We start from the raw sequence: 21,094 nt of genomic DNA on the forward strand, positions 1-21,094 counted from the left end.
CCAAACCTCACTGCTTCATACACTCCAAATGGATGCAGTTGACTCTACGTAAGCTAATTCATGAAGCTGATAAAGGGGGAAAGGCTATAGTATAATCTGTCTGAAGTTTTTCCCAGATTCCATTTGGACTTTTTACTAACATCCGCTGCATGCCAGGTATTGTGCCAGGGACTGAGGCCACCAAGATCATAGAGGATTATAGACAAAGGGTGACAGAGTAGACTGGAACTCCAAATACTAGCTGGTGTGATAAAAGGCCTTTACTTTGCACCAATCACCACTTGGTATGCTTTATATTCCACCGTTCATTTAAATCCTCATTAAGAACTCTGTGAGGTTGGTGCTATTTTTTTTTTAAAGATTTTGAGAGAGAGAGAGTGTGCCCGCACACACGAGCAGGACCCTGAGATCATGACCTGAGCCAAAGGCAGACGGCAGACGCTTAACCCACTGAGCCACCCAGGCGCCCCAGGCTGGTGCTATTATTATTTCCATTTGCACAAAAGGAAAATGAGGCTTAAGAGGCTAAAAAATTTGCCCTAGATCAGATAGTAAGAAGGGGTGGAGTGGGCATGGAGAGTCCGTCTCTTGCCAGAGCCAAGCTTTGGCCTGCTACACCTCCCTGCTTCTCCAAGCAGATCCCGCACTGGTCTTAATGTGAAGCAGGCATGGAGGCGCCGGATGGTGCAGGCCACCTTCTCAGTCCCGTCCACGTTCTGAACTGGAGCTGAGGTAGCAGGGACACCCTCACCACACAGGCTGGAATAGGTTCGTGGTTCTCCATGCTGACCCCTGTTTCAGTCAGTGTTACCATGATGCTACCTGCCTGTCAGAAATCCTACGGAGAGAAGATCTGGCTTCTCAAACACCAAACCTGCTTTTCAACTAACTGTGCATTTTGCTAGCCCCACTACTGGGGGTTTTGTAAAGACTTACAGGTCCCCATTCCCTCTGCCATCAGCCCCCTGCCTGATGGCTCTCATCTCTTTCTCCTTCCCCCTGGAGAACTAGTGTTAGAGGGGCCGATTTACTTTGCTCCCAGACACGGGACAAGAGGGAGCAAGGAGGGACGACAGGGAGGTTGGCACACCCACCTGGGAAGCCCTCACCCTGCGCCTGCTTTGCACCCCTCCCCGCTGCACCCACCAAGCACCCCCTCTTCCGTATCCTCCTTTGCTAGCAAGACATTCAGCCCACAAGCTGCACAAGCTTTCTATTTCATGGTTATTGATGGTGAGCAGGTCCCTATAGCTGGGATAATGCATTCAGAGCTCCCCTTTTGTTTATTCTTAATTGGCCAGTCTCCATGGGGATTCACTCAGCCTTCACCCAGACTGGTGGTGAGGGGGCTGGAGCAGGGAGGGACTTGAATGCAGACGGCTGTTTCCTGCCTGCGTGGCACTATGGCAGGGGTCACATGAAGGCCAGATATTGCTCAATAACTTCCAGAAGGTGGGAGGCTGGACTAAGAGCCGGGGAGGCCAGAGGACTACAGCAGAGGGGATACAAAAATGGCCCGGGCCTTTAACTTCCAGCTTTAGGGCCCGCATAGCACCTGATGCGCAGGGCAGGTGCTCCAACGAGGAGAAGGAAACAAAAATTCAAAGAGGGTATCGAGAAGGAAATCGCACGGAGGATTATTTTGCAGGTAGTGCGATATTCACGGAGCATAAAACAGGCTGGACACATCACAGACCAACACAGGTGGCGGTTCCAGTGCACCCAGGAGAAAATAAAACAAAACCCGGACTATGGCCTCCTGCGTGTGCAACCTCTTGGGGCAGATGCTGGAGGGGCACATTTCATTTGTGACCCGTGATGCTGTTTTACTCTAAGAGTGGTACCGCATTAGGGCAATCTTTAGCATCACCCACGTGACTTCAGTAAGTCCGTGGGTACATGAAGATGCTTCCCAACGTACCTGAGCATGTAAGCCTCGTGGCTAAACTTAAAACTCATTTAACTTTTTAAATTCATGCTATTAAAGTGTTAAATAAACCACCACTGACGAGGCAATCCATTTACATAATGCCAGTTCAAAAAAAAACAAAACAAAAAGGTACACACGGACTTATCCGTCTAGTTCCCACCATTACTAGTTTATATCCTTAGTTTCTCTGTGCACATCAAGTAAATGGGAATATACATTCTCATTTTCCTTTTTGCGTAAGAGCGTACTGTACTATTTTTAACCTAGTGATGGTCAATGCAACTACCGTAAAAATCTGGGGATCATAAGAGATAATAAGCCTTTTACTCTTCTCAACGGCCTTCCTGTCGGGGCGACCGAACTTGACCATGCAGGCCACTCAGCAGTGCTCAGACGTGTGCCTCATGGCTGCATGAAAACTTACATTCAGAGGACACACACGTTCAGTTTTCATGTACATGCTCCATTTCTGAAAGCTTCTGAAAATTACAGGAATAACTGCACCCCTGCTGACAATGAGGACAATGATCACAAAATTACTTTATCAGGGTCAGGTGTGGGTCTCCCCCTTCTCAGATGCCTCCCACCGAGTACTGTCCCCAATACCCCAGGGGCTTTTCCAGGAGGGGCTGTGCATTATTTATCTCTGCACTCTGGGGGCCCAGCAATGGGGCCTGGCATATAGAAGGGACTCAGTAAGGTTGCTGAAAGAATAGAAATCTTAAGCGACTGTGGGAATTTGGGCTTAAATCTCCATTATTGTGTAAAATCCAGAAGTGGGAAATTTAAAAAGCAACAACTTGAAAACATGTTTTGGTATTTCAAAACAACAAAAAGGAAATAGATGTGGTAGGGGGTGGAGCCCACTTTAGTAGCTTCCCTTTCTCCTGATTTGTTGACCACCAAATGCAAACCCTGCAAGGAATCAAGGGAGTGGGGGCTCTTAAATAAAGGGATACCCGTATTTATAATCAAATTAAAACTGTGACCCTGAAAAAACCTCTCTGACATGTTCATGCCTCTGGCAATTTTGACAAGTTACCTCACAGTGTTTTTCCAGGATAGGCTGACACGAAATAAAAAATTAATGTCTTGGGGCACCTGGATGGCTCAGTTGGTTAAGCGACTGCCTTCGGCTCAGGTCATGATCCTGGAGACCCGGGATCGAGTCCCACATCGGGCTCCCTGCTCGGCGGGGAGTCTGCTTCTCCCTCTGACCTTCCCCCCCTCATGCTCTCTCTCTCAAATAAATAAATAAAATCTTAAAAAAAAATGTCTTTAAAGCAAAGCAAAAACAAAAACAAATAGTAGTTTTAAGAAAAAAAAAAAAAAGAAAGGGATCACAGAAATCTAAGGAAGAGCACTGGAAGAGAATTCCAGGCTTATGCAACAACAAACACTGGCCATAAACTCCAGGACCAATTCTCTACAATAGATCACAAATTTTATAGATTTCTATCAACGCACACTATGTATTTTTAACTCCTACTTCTCTCTCCCAAATCTCTTGCCCTTTTCCTTTTCTGTTCCAACTTATAGTCAAAATCTAATTCTTCTGACATACTTTCCCTTCTGAACCAAGTCAGGAAATAACAAAGACTGAGCTCTAGCTGTCATTTTTTTTACTGGATAAACTTCACAAAGGACAGCATCACTAACAGGAACCATCAACTTCACTATCCTATGTATACATCACCACCTTCTGCTCTTTTAGAAACAAAAAAATCATGCCTGAAGAAGAAAGTTTGTCCTGGTTCGACTGAGTAAAATTCTAATTAGCCAGGGGAGATCTGACACTGAAAACGTACAAGTATTTTTTTTTAGTAACCTACTAAGAAATTATTTCTTGGTGGCCTATAAAACTCTGTTTAACCTTTACCCCACTATTTATTCTCATTAAAATAAACGATCACCTTTGGGGTTGCTTTTTAACAAAAACATATTTAGGAGAAATTTCTTTGATTACGCTATAGGGTAAAAAGATGTGTAATTTGTTTTTGCCTATGTGAATTATGGGTTTCCAGTTTTAAAGAATTCTCTCAACAAAATATAAAGTCTAAGGGGCCTAAATACTGAGATAAGCAATCAGAATTTTAAAATGAACTACGAAACAAGGTTCAGGGCCCCTGGGTGGCTCAGTCAGTTAAGCGTCTGCCTTCAGCTCAGGTCATGATCCTGGGGTCCTGGGATCGAGCCCCGCATCGGGCTCCCTGCTCAGCGGGGAGTCTGCTTCTCCCTCTCCCTCTGCTGCTGCTCTTTTTCTGTCAAATAAAAAAATAAAATCTTAAAAAAAGAAACAAGGGTTCACAGGATACTGACAGGGATGTGCGCGGAGTGTTACAAGAAGGGCTACTGAATAGTGCGTAAGATACTAGAGGAGTAGGACACAGCCAATTTAGTATCACAGAGGCTGATAGCTGAACGACAGCCTAAAGTCAGGAAGAATGAAACTCTCCTAACTATATATATATATCATATATATGATATATATATATTCTAACATATTTCATTATGAAAAAGGTAGTTTTCAAAGGAGAGGAACAAGCCAATTTTTCCTCTGAAGTGAAATGGACAAAATTTCAAAGTAAACAAATCTACTCAATCCAGATTCAACTCTCAGTCTTCTCCAGAACCCGCCATCGAGGGGATCACCTTCTTGCTGCATAAAGAATTGGCACCACAGCCATATGGAGCGCTCCAGGAAGCTTCATCAGAGTTACGTCCGTACATTTTAGGCATTAAAGGACTCAGAAGGATCCTTCACAATGAAGAATCATACACCCTGCTTCTGAGTTTGGAAGGATTGGAAGACTGTAAGCTCTACTCGCTAGCCACCTCCTGAAGTTCTATAGCTAACTATGACGTGGGCTGCTGCAAATAAATACAAAAGCCATCGGCTGACCTTCACCCCTATGGGGTGAAGCTGCATTGATTGCTTCCACTCAGGGAGAGAAGACTCAAGCCAGGAACATATGCCTAGATCTCTATGGTCAGGCTGGAGCATTCTCTCAAGGCAAATCAAGTATTCTCTAGTAATTCTGGCCCTCTAGGGCGGGGTACTGGAGGACTCTCATTTTCCTATCAATTCCCATTTTGAAACAGGAGATAAATTCCAGCATACGCTTCTGTTTTCATTATGCTGTTTTTCAATTAATGAGCTTTCAGTGGCCTTCAATTTTCAAGTTCTGACCACCCTGCCTTTCAATGTCCCTGCTTTATTTTCCACTGCTGCCCAACATGCACCTTGCCAGGCCAGTGAAAATTCTGACTCTAAAGCCTCTGTTCACCAAAATTTTTGGTCTTCCACATTATTTAGCTTCCTATAGCATACTGGTTTTGACGGCATCTTTTTCTTCTTTGAGTCACTGTGGACTGAGGAAATGCAAACTGCTTTTGCTAGTAGACCAAGCCAAATACAACAAGGTAAATCTCTTATAAGAGGAGTTCCTTATACATCTGACCTTGCTGGAACTCAAGGTCCTTATGGGGCATCTAGGACAGACCTTGGCTAGAGTATGCTTTCAAAAATTTGTCGAATTCTCTAAACCAAATGGAATATTTTAGATTAGCCCCAATATTTCCCCCTCCATTAATCTACGGGATTACTCACTGCAAGCTTCAAGGAGTCCCTATCAATACAGAAACGATAGGGCATATGGAAATCAGCCTCCTAAATTCAGAGGCCCATCTCAAGCCACTGTTCTGCTAAGATAACCCACTGCAAAGACACAATCAGTGACAACCACTGCTGAGTAGGGGTGAGCATCTCAGCACATGTGCCCAGAAGACCAACCCTCTAACAGAAGTTCTGACAAATGACCCTGAGAAGAAGTTAAAAATTAGACACCTAATAAGCATCAGGTAATCCTTTGATTTTTACAAATACAAAGAAAAATATTAAGGACAAAAATCACTATTTCTGGAAACTTCCTATGACAGCAGCAAACCTAGATGATACTAATATGTACGTAACAGACAAGTGAAGCTAGACTCCCGCTGTCTGCAGCTGTTGAACTGGGGCGCAAGGATCTGAAATCTACATTCTGGTCAAAGTGAGCCACTTTACAACAGCCTCTGTTAAATGGAATATGCGTTCACAACTGTCTTTTATACACACACAATATTTCTTTTTGTTTTTCTTAAGAGTTCATTTTTCAAAACCGGTCAAGTTGGGTGGGAGAGCCAATGTCTTAGGCTTAAGTTTTAGTTTTGCCTTTCTTTACAGTCCATTTCCTGGGGCCAAGTTGGTTAGGGGTTTTGTTTTGGGTTTTTTGTTTGTTTGTTTGTTTTTTAGTATTCAGAAACATATGCTACTGTAGTTGCATGTTCAAACACCCATGTGGAAATAGTCTCCTGGACTTATACATTCATTCTTAAAAGACTGGAGTATGCAAACAAAGATGCAGTGGGCAGAGGGCCAGTTAATAAATCTCATTTCCTACTAGCATCTGCATGAAACACAGCTATAGGGAGTAGCCTCTCCAGGGACAGCCAGAGCCCGGCTCATTCGCTCTGTGAATTAAACACTATCACCTCAGATGGCCCACACCACATTTATTTTTTAAGCAGCTCTTAAAATATATGGAGTTCTAGTGCTCATAAATGCAATGAGGAAGCTGGGTCCAAGAAGGCAATCTCACAGTAGTGGACGTGAACAGCAGAAACATCCACACAGCTCTGCTGAGCCATTTGCACTGGCTCCTTTCGACTGAAATTACTACCGGAGGGATAATTTCCTAAAGGTAACTTGCTTTTCTAATCAAAGTGTGCATGGGTTTCAATAACGGTGCACCACCCTCTCTGGTCCAGGCTATAAAAATGGGCTCAGTTTACACAAAGAGATACGTGGAATTAAGATATCTGGGTCATGAACCATATTTGACCCTTATCTATAGACAATCTAGTGCAAATGTCATGACAAGAAGGCCCTTTGCTGGGAAGAGTGGCCACCTGACACACAACAGTGCTGTTCCCTAGGTGTCCTCTCCTCTCCTCACCTGAGCTACCTCTTGGCCTGGAGCTCCTGGAAGAGTCCGCTTTCAGTAATAACCGCATTCTTCTTGTATCTATGTAGATCTTTTAAGAAAGTCTTTGTTTTAAATGTTTGAAGTTAACCTCACAGTGACTTTGTAAGACTGCAATGAGATAATCTTACTTGTCATGAGCAACTGTAGAAAATAAGGTCAAAGGTAAAGGACCTGCTGGAAGCCTACCTGCAAGTCAGCAAAGGAATCAGGAAGAGAGTTCCCTCTGATCATCCCAGGGCTCTGGGCTGACCCAGATGCTCCACGGGATTCAAACTGAACTCTTCAGCACATGTCATTTTTGAGGGTTATAATGGACCCACCACCAAAGCAAAATTTATTTGGTTAAATCTCTCTATTTGGGCTTTCACAGTACCTTCCAAGTTTCCTCAGCAATTAAATGGCAGTATTATTCCAGCCTGGAACACTTCCTGGATAGAAACACGTATCACATTTTTCCTTCCCCTAATGCCCCTCCAAAAAAGTAAGTGGTAGTTACACTACGCTGGCCATCCACTTTGAAAGCAAAGCAGACCAAAGAAAACATAAGGTGCGTCTGTCTCAGCGTACACCCTTTGTATAATATAATACCAATACAACTTTGGAGGATTCCTTCTTCATTTAACCTATGACACCTCTCACTATGGTGTCCAGTAATCCTATTACGTAAAATACAAATGCAATAATGCTCTTACTGACTTAAGAATTTCTCCAGTCAGTTCTTTTATTTAAATTCAGTTTTTTTTCCCTTCGTATAATTTCAGGGCCTCAGAAAACAAACTGGAAATAATTTAGGAAATGAAAATAGATTGAACTGAAAAGGTAACTAAGCTTTTACTTTAAAGCAATATTTTATCACCAAAAGGTAGCATTTAACCTTACCAACCAAGTCATTTTCCACTGCCATTTCAAGTTTGTTCATATGACTAATAAAACCCAATTAGGCAACTTCCTTTGGCCTATGTGGTAAAATTCGAACCCCGTCTTAAAAGCAACTGCTACTCACGTGGCAGAGATTAAATCACTGAAGACACAAGGTCTTCAACCTATACGAACAGTGTAAATAAGTGAGGTTTAAAAACAATTCCAGGGTTTTGGTTTTTGTTTTTAAATTCTATTTCAGGCTTTGGAATGTTCACAGAGAAAGGTGGATGAGTGAGGGATAGAAGGGACCTAGTGTTCCAATCACAAGGATCTCCAAAAGAAGAGTCCCAGACGTTGTGCACCAGTTTTGGTTTATATTAAGAGAATAACAAGCGCTTGGACTCTGTAAGGATGCCATGTCAACGTATTAATTGGAATCATAAGGCATGAGATTTTGGTGACCTCATGGGCACAGCCAAAATTAACTCCAAGTATTTATATAACTGCCAGAGACGACAGGGCAAAGGTTGCTTATAAATTTTTCTTTTTGAGTCAGCAAATAGGGTTTCTTTGGCCGGAGAGAGAGGAAGTGGGGTACTTTGGGTCCTGTTTTACAAATATATCATATTTACACACACTGAATATTCTACCCACAATACCAGCTGAACGTTTAGATGAAGGCATTTAAAAAAAAAAAAAAAGAGTTATTTCCTGTTGCTCACTAGCGGAGAGGATGCGCTTTAGAGGTATGTGTGCTCTGCCTGGAAGCAAAAGCATTGTTAGTGGTTATCAAGGTAACATTTAAAAATAACTACCCCAGTACAAAAGAACTTCAGAGGAAATATGAGGGAAGCTATCAGTCTCCCTTCAAGTCTGGCCTTGAGCTGCATTAGAATCTAGCTGCATTCTCCATTACATTGTTATCCTTATCAAACAATGCAAACAATTTTAATGAGCTTATCTACTAGAACATATTGCCAGATATGCTAATGTAAAAATGATGCCAACCATACAGACCGACTCATTAATCAAAAAGCTCACAATACAATGACCAAGATCAGTCCCATCCTCAAATCAGACCTCGGCAAAATAGCAGGAATTACCTTCCTACTGTTTAAAGAAGGGCGGGCTCCCCCACCCATGCGGAGGCTATAAACTCCTAAGAAAATGCATAACGGCACCGGGTTTTCCTCAGGTCCACTGCAATCCAGTCTCTTTCTAATAAACCATGGGTTCTATGGAGAAAATTTTGGTGAATGTCTGACACTGTGACCTCTGCTGTCAATCCTTGCACCAATCAGCGAGCAGAATTCTTACAAAGCTCCATCAATCTGGCGGTTTAACATCACAGACTGCAGCTTAATCTAGAGGATTCCATCTTTCCTGCACACACACCAGGGCAAGCGCAAACATTTTTCTCGCCATCCTCCTGTTCCCTGCCTTTAGGCACAGCCTATCCAATGGGTCCTTTAAAATCTAAAGGAAAGGAGGAAAGGAAGTGCTACTGCCTGTCTCCCTTTGGAGAGGGGAAAAGATTGCTTGCATTTTTATCAGTGTGGAAGGAAGGAGATGGAAGGAGACCCCTCGCAGGCAGCAAACCTATTCACAAAATGCTATCTGCATTCGTGAAGCCTCAATGCATAGCCAACATGACACATGGAAAGAGACAGCAAATGATCACAAGCGCCCTGGCGAACGCACGTCTGCAGCCGGGTCCGGGCGCAGTGTCCGCTCCATTATATAACGGGCCGGATTTCCGCGCGCCCCCGCCGAGCTCCCCCGCCCGGCGCCGCTCCCGGTGCCAGCCCCATTACCTGTAGGAACGCTCCCCGCGCACTGTGTGCTTCCGGAAAGGAATGATGGTCCCGTTATCCTGGATGATGTCGTTGTTGTTCTCGCCATTTGGGGACAGGGTTTGGGTCGGACCAGGCATTGGCGCACTCCCGAGGAAGGGAACAAACCGCGGCGGGCTGGCTGGTGAGGAAGGTGGCTGCGTCTCGTCTTCCCGCTCGCCTGCTCCTCGCGCAGACCGTGCCTGCCTGCCGCCTGCTCGCTGGCTCCCTTCTCCCCGCTCGGCTCCCGCCCCGCCCTCCTGCGTCCCGCCCTCCCGGCTGCTGACGTCAAAGCGCCGGCAGCAGCACCGGGTCACGTGGCCGGGCCCGTCACCATAGCAACCCGCTAACTCATCACCTCTCCTCAATTCGCACAGGGCCGAGGCGTGACCACGCGAGCAGCTCCAGGCAGGCACCGGGGCAGGCCTACATCTGGCATGTAAAACCCCAGGCCACCCCCAGCCCCCCTCACAGACTCGCCTCGTCTGAAAACCAGCTCTTCCTCTAACCATTTCCTTTCCGACCCGCGCTCCGACTGCAGCTGTGTACACAAAAGAACGATTCAGGCAGAGGGGTGTGGGAGACCCTTTAACTCCTTCAACACCAAGTTCTTAGAGCATTCAAATTAAACTCGGTCTGGTCGCAAAAAAATATACAAAGATCTGGTGGCCTGCTCCAGAAAACGTACCAGACTAAGGGGATTCAGACATCCAACCTCCTCCCCGAAAGTAGCCCCAAACCTGAAAACCTAAGAGGAAGCTATATTTTCTTCTAATCAATGCAGCCTTTACTTTAATAATGTGAAGATTAAAGATTGCAAATGAAGAGATTTTTCTGCAGAAAAGAATCCTCAAAGGATTTTTTTATTAAAAAAAAAATAGCCACCATTTTAGAACATGATGGTTACCCAAGGCTCCCCAATTCAAATTCTTAAACTGCCTCTTGATACAGATAATTAACTCGTCATTTATTTTATTTTCATTTGAATTAAACGAGTCAACACTCAATTTAGTATTTGGAAGCTCTCAACATTCTAGCTGTTCTATATCATTGCAGTGTAGTTTTCAAATACACTGGCCACGAGACAGGTACGATTAGCATCATCCCTGTTTTAAAATGAGTAAACTGGTGAGATTAAGTAACTTGCTCAAGGTCACAGAGCTAGGAAGTGGTGAACTGGAACATCAAAATGACACGTTTTCAATGTGATTGGACAGTACTGATCTATATTTAATGTGAGCTCATAAATATAGATGAAAAAATCAAGTACTTTATGTACACTCTCAACATGACCACTGTGAAAAGAGCTGTGAACAGAATTGCTAGTACTAGGCAAAGTCGATGGATTAGATTATAAACTCTCAACAGACCCCAGATGCATCCATTACTTTCCTCCAGAGAGAAGAGAGTTTAAAGCATTCTCTGCTTATCAAAAGTGGTCTCCGACCTTTTGTGGGGTGAGAAAGGAAGAACTGGGGTATAAAGGACAGCATTCATATATGTAGCAGAAAGTACAAGGCTATATGGCTCATCCCTTCACATCACTGTGTGGTTTATCAGCTTTATCATTTTGTGGTATAGATATTAAAAACAAGCAAACAAAAGCAACCCTGTCATTCCTGACAATTCTCCAGCCTATCTCCCTGGTAATAAGTTATTTCTGGCATCAAGCTTCTAGAATTAGAATCAAATAGTTCACAGCCCAGATGGTAATGATAATCTCAAACAAAGGGGCCTTTTTTCCCATTTTATATTCTTTTTTTAGGCATCTTAATAATTTTATTTTTCTGCCTTTCCAGTGGACTTCCAGTGTACAAGTTGATTTTTTTTATCCATATCTCAGCTTACATGAGATTTTTTTTCCCCCTCATACAGTAAGGATCTACTTCGGACCTAAGACTTGCAAGACACACAGATAAATATAAGTAAAAGATACACTGCACACTGAACTAAAGAGGCTTGAGATGTAGTCATCACTATGAAGATCTACAGTTCCTCTTACTATTTCTGTTACCGGCCCCCATGGTTGTCAATTTCCTTACTAATTTGTTTCCTTTCACAAAAGCTTCCCCTTTCTTTGGGGATAGTCTGAAGGTAAAAAGCGCAGTCTACAAATCAAGTATTTGTTTTCAGAGTACATCCTCTCATTTTGGGTTCTTTAGTACCACTTACTTCTCCATGATCTCATATTTAAGTAACATATATGACATAACCAGTGTTATCATGGGGACTAAATTTGTCAAAATTTGAATGTATAGCTCATTGGCTATATCAGCTTATTTTGTGGAGATAATACTCCCACTGTTTCTACGCTGCTCATGAAGGAGAGGACTATGGCCAAGAATTTGGGTTGAGGGGAAGGGTAGTGAGTCAGGTGAAAGAGGTATCTAAGAGTCCCTGTAAATCTTCCTCTAAGACTGCTGTGAGTCACGTTACTATCAAGGGACCCAGAGAGCTCGAGAGACCGGTGATTACCCTCTGAGACACTGGGGTAACCGGGGTAATAATTTGAAAATGCTAAACAGATGTGTTTTCATTCCTTTCCCCATAAATCAAGTAGGCTGGCAACCATTCTCCTGTTTAGCCCTAGGGAAAAGGAGAGGGCAAATTTCACTTTGGGAAGGAGGATGTAGGACACAGGGAAAGTGCAGAAAAGGCAGGAAGGTGGAGGAAAGAGTACTCCTTCCAAATCCAATTGAGTATAGGAAGGAGATGAAAGGTGGAAAAAGCAGGTCCCCAAAGAGAGATATTAGAGAGGTTTGGCTTTGTTCTCAGCCTTAGGGCCTTACTTTGACCCCCTTTCCCATTTGAGACTCTGAGAAATAACCACCTCAAGGAGTATCTCCCCACCACCTCCCCCCATTGGGCAAGGTAAGCCCCAGCACAATAAAGACTAAAATCAGTGGCTTGGTATGGCTAGGCAGAAGGGTTAGGGAGAGGGAAGGATGTCTAAAAAATTGAACAATCACCCAAGAACTGGAGCTATTCAAAGACAGTTGAAATTACAAGAGGCTATAATTCTAAGAATTGGCTAGTTTAAAACCATTTGTTTCCCCACCTCTCAGCAGGGTGAGGACAGTCACATAGATCAATTATAGAAAAAATAACTATGCTAAAGCAGCTACGAACATCTGATTCTGGATTAAGGTTTTGTCTTATGTACATAGGTGTTTCTAAAATAAATTATATGCAGACCATACATCTCCAACTGCCCTGTGGAGAAATGGCTCCTCTCATCAAGCATCATGATTAAAATTGGGGCTCTGGAGCCAGGCAGACCGGGGTCCCCTGCTTGGTTTCACTACATGCCGGCTGTGTGACCTCAGCAAGTTGCTTTGCATCTTCAAGATTCGGTTTCTTCATTTTCCTCACCTTCTAGTAGGTGTAACGGTACTCATTTCATACGGTTGCTGTGGAGATTAATTTACAGAATATATTTAAGGCAGTTAACATAGTGTCTGGCATATGACAAATGCTCTGTAGTAGTAAATGTTATTTTAAAACAACATGTAAGGCATACTCTTGTGTATTAGGAGCTGGTACGATAAGAAGAGAAGTCCCAGGCTCGGTCCTCGAAGAACTCATAGGGTTGTAGTGAGCAAGATAAAAATACCAGCAATTATGATACGACGTAATGCTATAATAATAGCACCACATAGGGTGATAGAGGCCTACAGAAGATGAGCACCTAATTCAGAAAGGAAATTAGGAAGTGCGTCTGCAAAGTTCCCCGAGGAAATATCACCTAAGCCTGATGAGTAATAATTATAACCTTCTTTGTTCACTTCCTGTGTGCAAGATAGAATATAAGATCCTTTAGGGTAGGAACTCCAACTGTTTTGTTCGCTGCTATCTCTGCAGCTCCTAGAATGGAGCCCAGCAGCCAGTAGGCACTAAATGAATACATAATTCATTCAGTTATTCAATAAATACCTAATTTGATTCTCACAAAAACCCTAATGACAAAATTGAGGCAAAAAGAAGAAAAGCAACTTGTCCAGTATTGGACATCAGGTTTTCTTGGCCCCAAAGTTCTGATGCTCATCCATTAGGCTGTGCGGCATTTAAAATAGAAATGGTAGTGTAGGGGGAAGATGAAGGATTTCTCAAGCAGATACACTTAGGTACAGAGATAGGAAAGGATGTGAGGTCTCTGGGAAATAGCAATTTGTTTAGTATGGACCAAGAGCAGGTTACACAGGAGATAGGGCAAGGACCAGGTACAAAACAGTGCCACGGCCCAGCTAAGGAGCTTGACCTTAATTCTGAAGGTGTTTCAGAACCATGAAGTGCGGGGCGCCTGGGTGGCTCAGTCCTTAAATGGCTGCCTTCGGCTCAGGTCATGACCCCAGGGTCCTGAGATCGAGCCCCACATCAGGCTCCCTGCTCCGCGGGAAGCCTGCTTCTCCCTCTCCCGCTCCCCCTGCTTGTGTTCTCTGTCAAAAAAAATAAATATTAAAAAAAAAAAAAAAGAATCATGAAGTGCTTTAGGGAGAGAAATTAATGGTGAAATTTGCACATCACAAAGGTCTGACGCCAGTAGTGTGAAGAATGTATCAGAGAAGACTAAAATGAGTCAGTGATGAAGGCCTAAATTCAAACAGTGGCCAAGGGGCTGTAGAAGAAAGCAGATCTAAGCTCTTCAGAGGATCTCTAATGGTTAGAATTTTTTGACTAACTGGATGTGGGCACCATCACTGATGGAGGTTATGGGTGGGTAGTGAAGGAGAAAGACATTTCAGATGAATCCCAAGTTTACGGCTTGGGTGACCAAGTGGATATGGTATCATTTATCAAGCTAGGAAGTACAGATTGAATTGCCCTTCTGGAAGAAAGGTTCTCAATGTGTTTGGACATACAGAAATACTTCTAGGACATCTGAGTGGTGAGAATGAGCAGTTACTGGGCTTCACACATAGCGAGTGTTCATTAAATATTTGTTGACTAAGGGAATATGCGGGTCCTTGAGTTTATTTGGTATTTTTGACTTGGAGATACATTGGATTTGGAGGAAATTATCTCATAGATGATAATTGAAGCAGTGGATGTTGGTTTCCTCAGAAAGAGAAGGCTTGGCATGGAACTCTTTAGAAGCCCAGGGATACAAGATAAGCCTGCAAAGGAAGACTGAGGAGAATTTTTGCCTGGTGGGGCAAATCAAAGAGGGAATGGTTTCGCTCTGCCCAAGAGAGAAACAAATTTTAGAGAGAGGTCTCTCAGGCCAAATGTCACAAAGTTTGAATCCTATAAGGGCAGAGGAGGGTTTCCTGGATTTGGTGAGGTGTTCTCAAAGATATTTTTTAAGAGGTTGTCTTAAGTCTGAAGAAAATAAATATTCAAGTAGGGAGAACTGGAATTCTCGCAAAATCACTCATATTCTGACTAATCCAAGATCTTCAAAGGAGGAGGAGATATTGAACCAAGGTTCATACATAGTATTGGAAACTAACTAGAATCAATAAGTATTTGCACTAAAAAAAAGTTCCCAGCAATATCCCTTCAATATGTTCATTAATGAGTACCTTTTAGGCACCAGATGAATGGACCCTTCTTCTGAGTTCCCATTCTAGTGGGGCCATGACCCCCCCCTTTGCTAAAACAAATATTTAAAATGCACGCTTAGAGAGCAGGATCACTAAGGCAGACCCGGAGGACACAGAGCCATGAGAACAAGCAAAAAAGGGAAACCATCAGATGTCTCAAAACACAGGTCCACTCAAGGAAGATGGAACTGGGCACCAACACAGATTTTAATTTTCAGAGTTCCTAGGCTATAGCACAATCACGTTTCTCTGGAGACTTCAGCCAGTGAGGACCGCCAAAGTCACTGTCTCTCGGTGGCTCCGACATGCGAACAGGGATTTTGCATCTTGGATTTGAGAAATCCAAGAGACAATAGCAGAGAAGATATGAAATCATTAGCCAGGAATGGATGTTCATCTTGATTCCATCCCAGAAGCCCCTACTCATCACAAATGCCTTTCCAGGTGAAAACGTGTTCACTGAAGTTGATAATAGCTGCTGTCAAAGGCATTCACAGCTGTCACAGCACTTTAGATGGGCGCTTCCTTAGATAGTTATCACCTCCGATTGCAGACAGGATTCCACTTAGCAGTCACATCGCTGCCCTGGGACAAGTAATTTCTGCCATGTGTATGTTCCAGGACATTTTCCAGTAGAGAATGGCAGGGACAGGTTATCAATCAAGGGCTTAAAATATGTTCCACATCCAAAATGATAGCAATGGAATAAATATACAATTAACCAGCCAGTGGTGCTGGCCCTGACATTGCATGGGTGGCATAGAAATGTATTTGGGCTTGGTTCTGGTCTTGTTCACTGCTTTTAACCCCAAGGCTAGCATATTTTATTAGTTCTTTCTTTAGATCTGATGAGAATTTTAGGGTATGTAGAGGCCTCCTGGTTTTTAGTAATAGCATTTTACTTAAAATTGGTGGATTTCCCCCTCACATGAAGCCCCCTTCAAGGACAACCTAAAAGGTGTGCTCATCCATGACTGACTTTTGAGACTGTAGATTACTTATCAGCCATATTTTATAGCTATGCTGATATGTTCATGCAGAATTTTGCAAATGTCCTCCCTATCTGCTAGTAAAATAGCAAGGTTTCTGTAATGTCAAGACACAGAACAAGATGTCTCTGTGCGCTGGAGTTTTCTAATTTGCTTTTCCTTGGATTTTCTCAAGCTTGGACTTAATTTTGTGGAATAATTCATAGAACATGATGGGAATGTAATTTAAAAACACTCAGAGCATTATGATTTCTGTAATCATTCAATCAAACCTGTGCAATGTGAGGTTTCAGTCTATTAAATAAAAATGTGCTTTTGAATTATACCAGCTGGTTGAATTTAAGAGCCTTAAATATGTTTTCCATAAAAATACAATGTTATAAATGTTTTTTTTTTTAAAGATTTTATTTATTTATTTATTTGAGAGAGAGAATGAGATAGAGAGAGCATGAGAGGGGGGAGGGCCAGAGGGAGAAGCAGACTCCCTGCTGAGCAGGGAGCCCGATGCGGGACTCGATCCTGGGACTCCAGGATCATGACCTGAGCCGAAGGCAGTCGCTTAACCAACTGAGCCACCCAGGCGCCCAAATGTTTTTTTTTTTTTAAAAAGATTTTATTTATTCATTTGAGACACAGAGATACAGAGAGAGAGCAAGCGAGCGAGCATGAGCAGGGGGAGAGGCAGAGGCAGGGGGAGAGGCAGAGGCAGGGGGAGAGGGAGAGGCAGAGGGAGAGGCAGAGGCAGAGGGAGAGGCAGAGGCAGAGGGAGAAGCAGGCTCCCCGCTGAGTCAGGAGCCCGATGTGGGACTCGATCCCAGGACCCCGGGATCATGACCTGAGCTGAAGGCAGACGCTTAACCATCTAAGCCACCCAGGCGCCCCTTCTTTCCATAAAAATACAATGTTATAAATGTTAACTGGAGAATGTATTAAGTATTACAGAAATATAGAAAATAGAGTAACCATGCCTGGGGAAACAGGAAAAGCTTCACCAAGGTAGTGATATTTGTATCAGTGCTCAATCATTCAATAAATAGAGCACCTACTATGTGCCAGGAACAATTCTAAGCACTGGAAATACAGAAATTGACAAAACAGACAAGATTCCCTGCCCTCATGGAACTTACACTTGAGTGAATGTGTATGTCATGAGATAGAAGAGTAGTAAGAGAGGAGTTCAGAGAGGTAACAGAGGGACCAGAATGTAGAGGGCTCTGAATGGCCATTGTAAAGAGTTTGACTTAAAACCAAAGTTAGAAACCATTTATTTGTAGAAGTGTTAGCAGCATCTGCTGACAGAGATATGGAATTTTAACAATGACAACAATAGCAATAGCAATACCTAACATTTATTCAATCCTTTTTAATGGGCCAAGTGCTATGCTTTAATTGTGCAGGTATTTTAGTCCTCAGAAACTTATAAGGAGCGATTTTAAATCTCCCTTGTCAGAGGAGGTAACTAGTTAAAAATAACTTAGCCTGATCACCAGCCAGAAAGTGGCAAAGCCGGGCAGGAACATACCTGCCAGGTGTCAGTCATCATTCTTATTCACTAACAACAACCTGCCTTCTAAAACCTGGGTGTAAGAATGCAGAATCTAAGGTTGGGGAATAGCAGGGATGAGACATCAAACATCAGAAGGACGTGGAGGCAAGAGACTGTAGATTGCTGCCCTGAAGGCAATTAACTCGGTCTAGAGGGTAGGGAGGTAAAGCTGTACAGAAGAGCACTATCCATGGGACTAAGGGATTGGAAGAAGTGGAAGGATAGGAATTGAAAGTTATGGGTAAGGAAAAGACTGGGGGGGCGGGTAGGGAGGAAGAGATACCAGGTTAGTAGTGTATATGATTAATAGAGAAAAATAATTTTCTTACCCTTATTGATAGTAATTAACTTTTTTCCTGAACAAATCTCAACTATCAATGCCCATTTCTTTGATGTCTTCTGGAGGGGAAAGAAGACTACAGGCATTTTTGGGGGGGGGGGGTACTTGTTTCCAAAGTTAAATCTGCTTTCATTTTCACTATGCCAAGATTGTTGTAATTCAACCATCCAGCTACAGACATGCCTATTTGAATGCTCTTACGGAAATGTGTCTGAGCCCAAGTTCATGAAATTCCTTAATTTCCTTCCCCTATTTTATTTCCATGTTTAAACTGAGCACATCTTGTTGAACTGACTGGGTAGGACAAAAGGCATCTTGGGCTCAACTGGGTGACAAGAGAAACGAAGAGACTGTGGGTACCATTAACAAATAATCTTCCAGAAGGCTCAGAAGCTTTCAAGAGAGGATTTCCTTAGGGCTCCCCAAAGTCAACTAACCCATTTGGTTTTATTTCTGACTTTGATATTAAAAAGTTCAAACTGAGTCAAGGGACTAACTAATATAAATGTGAAGCCAGGAGCCAGGGTACATGGGTGGTGAAGAATAGTAGTTCCAACAGATATCAGTGGCCTTCAGAGTTTCAGAGGCGCCCAGAACTCAGGCTACCAGTGGCAACCAGGGACACTGGGAGGGTGGGTCTTCCGGAGCCTGGGGCTTCTCTGTCAAGTCTGGTGTACACGGCAGAACTGTGGCTCACTGATGTCTCCTCTACAGTGGAGAACATGAGGCCAGCAGCTGCAAAGCAGTGTGAGTAATGGAAGAGAAATTCCCCAATTTCTGACCTCATCCAAATAAAATTTTTAAGAAGAAAATTAAAGAAGCTAGTTCATTAAAAAAAAAAATGCAACTGGAAATCGCAGAGACTAAGTTTCTATCAGAAATGGTTTAATTAGAGCCTATACTTTGTTTATTCAAGGGCTTATAAGGCCAAGTACCTTCATGTCCTCAATTCACATTTACTGAACATCTACAGAACATGAAGGGTCCAACTACAGAGTATAGCACATGAAGACAAAAGACCTTCAATTAGCTTCCATTTAATTTCTCTATGGAGTTATCAGATTCTTAGGAAATACAAAAAGATCTTAGTCTTAACAACATATGGAAAGCCACAATGAGTTAATAGTCAGCTGACAGAACTACAGTCAATTCTTGGGACTAGCTCTCCTACACCGCCTGCCTCTCATACCCTCCCCCAAACCCCTAAGTCCAGTCTTCGGTGGTGGTGGTGGGGGGGGATCCTATCAGCCTTCAAGGATGCAATGGGATCATTATAAACAAGAAGCAATGTCATGTCTAGTGAGTTTTTATTAGTCTTGTCTTTCCATCCTTCTGGGAACTATTCCTTCAAACCTTATGATTCTAGTAGAGTTTGACAATTATAATAGTCCATCTTCTTGGCCCTAAAGATTGGTTGAGTTAGGCCTATGATCAAGCTATTTAGGATATTTCCCTAGCATTTAAAAAAAATTAAAGCTGTAGTGTGTGTGTGTGTGTGTGTGTGTGTCCGTGTGCTGGGGGCGGGTGGGGGGAGAGATAATACCCTCCTTACTGAAGGTATCACTTTAGAATTGAGAAAATACAGTATAAATTGTGGGGCAGAAATAAAAGGCATCCAAATCAGAAAGAAGTAAAACTGTCACTATTTGCAGATGACATGTTACACAGAAAACCCCTGAAGACTCCATGAAAAACCTTAGAACTAATACATGAATTCAGTAAAGTTGCAGGGTAAAAAATTAATACACAGAGCTGGTTGCATTTCTATACACTGATCAACTATAAGAAAGAGAAATTAACAATCTCATTTAAATGGCATCACAAAGAATAAAATACCTAGGAGTAAATTTAACCAAGGAGGTGAAAGACTATACACTGAAAACTCTAAGACCCTGATGAAAGAAATTGAAGACACAAATAGGTATTCCATGCTCATGGATAATATTGTTAAAATGTTCATACTACCCAAGCAATCTACAGATGTGATGAAATCCCTGATCAAAGCTTCAACGGCATTTTTCAAACAAAAACAAACAATCCTAAGATTTGTATGGAATCACAAAAGACCCAGAATAGACAAAGCAATCTTAAGGACCAAGCTGGAGACATCATACTTCCTGAGGTCAAACTGTATTATAAAATAGTACTAATCAAAACAGTATGGTGCTGGCACAAAAACAGACATATAGATCAATGGAACAAATAAGAGAGCCCAGAAATAAACCTATATATATATAGGTTTTTTAAAAGATTCACTTATTTTAGAAAGTGTGCACGGTGGGGGTGTGTGTGTGAAGGGGTCAGAGAGGCAGAGGGAAAGAAACTCAAGCTGACTTCCTGCCTAGCACAGAGCCCCATGTGGGGCTCCAACCCACAACCCCAAGATCATGACCCGAGCCTAAATCAAGAGTAGGCCACTCAACCGACTGAGCCACCCATGCTCCCCTATAAGATTAATTTATGACAAATGAGGCAAGAATATACAATGGGGAAAGGACAGTCTCTTCAATAAATGGTGTTGGGAAAACTAGACAGCTACATACATTAGAATGAAACTGGACCCCTACCTTATACCATACAGAAAAATGCATAATAAATTCCAGACTTAAACATAAGACATAAAACCTTAAAACTCCTGAAGGAAACATAGGGGTTAGGCTCCTTGATGTCAGTCTGGCAATTATTTGTTGGATTTGACACGAAAGCAAAGGCAACAAAAGCAAAAACAAAGAAGTGGGACTACATCAAACTAAAAACCTCCTGTATAGCAAAAGGAAACCATCAACAAAACGAAAAGGCAACCCATAAATAGGAGAAAATATTTGCAAGTCATATAAATACGGGGTTATATATAAAATATATCTATATATTTATATATAAATAAGGGGTTAATATCCAAAAATTATAAAGAACTCATATAACTAAATAGCAAAAAATAATCTGATTTAAAAAATGGAGAGGAACTAAAGAGACCATTTTCCAAAAATGACACACAAATGGCCAATAGGTACCTGTAAAGGTGCTCA

General features: G+C 42.5%; 1 protein-coding gene across 4 annotated transcripts in view; it reads right to left on the bottom strand.

The window, feature by feature from the left end:
* The window catches only part of MAPRE2 (microtubule associated protein RP/EB family member 2), a 155,122-nt gene that overhangs the window by 87,601 nt on the left and 46,427 nt on the right, over positions 1–21,094 (bottom strand). Inside the window, exon 1 of one of the 4 annotated variants that reach the window (XM_021686089.1) lies at positions 9,633–9,915. The exons of 2 other annotated variants lie outside the window; for them this stretch is intronic. In XM_021686089.1, coding sequence (XP_021541764.1) covers positions 9,633–9,751 — 119 coding nt within the window. In that variant the 5' untranslated portion in view covers positions 9,752–9,915. Of the gene's footprint in view, positions 1–9,632; positions 9,916–21,094 lie in introns of those variants that run through there. One more of the 4 variants, XM_044920945.1, reaches the window with a different exon arrangement.

The sequence above is a fragment of the Neomonachus schauinslandi genome, chromosome 14 (assembly GCF_002201575.2).
Source record: "Neomonachus schauinslandi chromosome 14, ASM220157v2, whole genome shotgun sequence".
NCBI classification, from domain to species: Eukaryota; Metazoa; Chordata; class Mammalia; order Carnivora; family Phocidae; genus Neomonachus; species Neomonachus schauinslandi.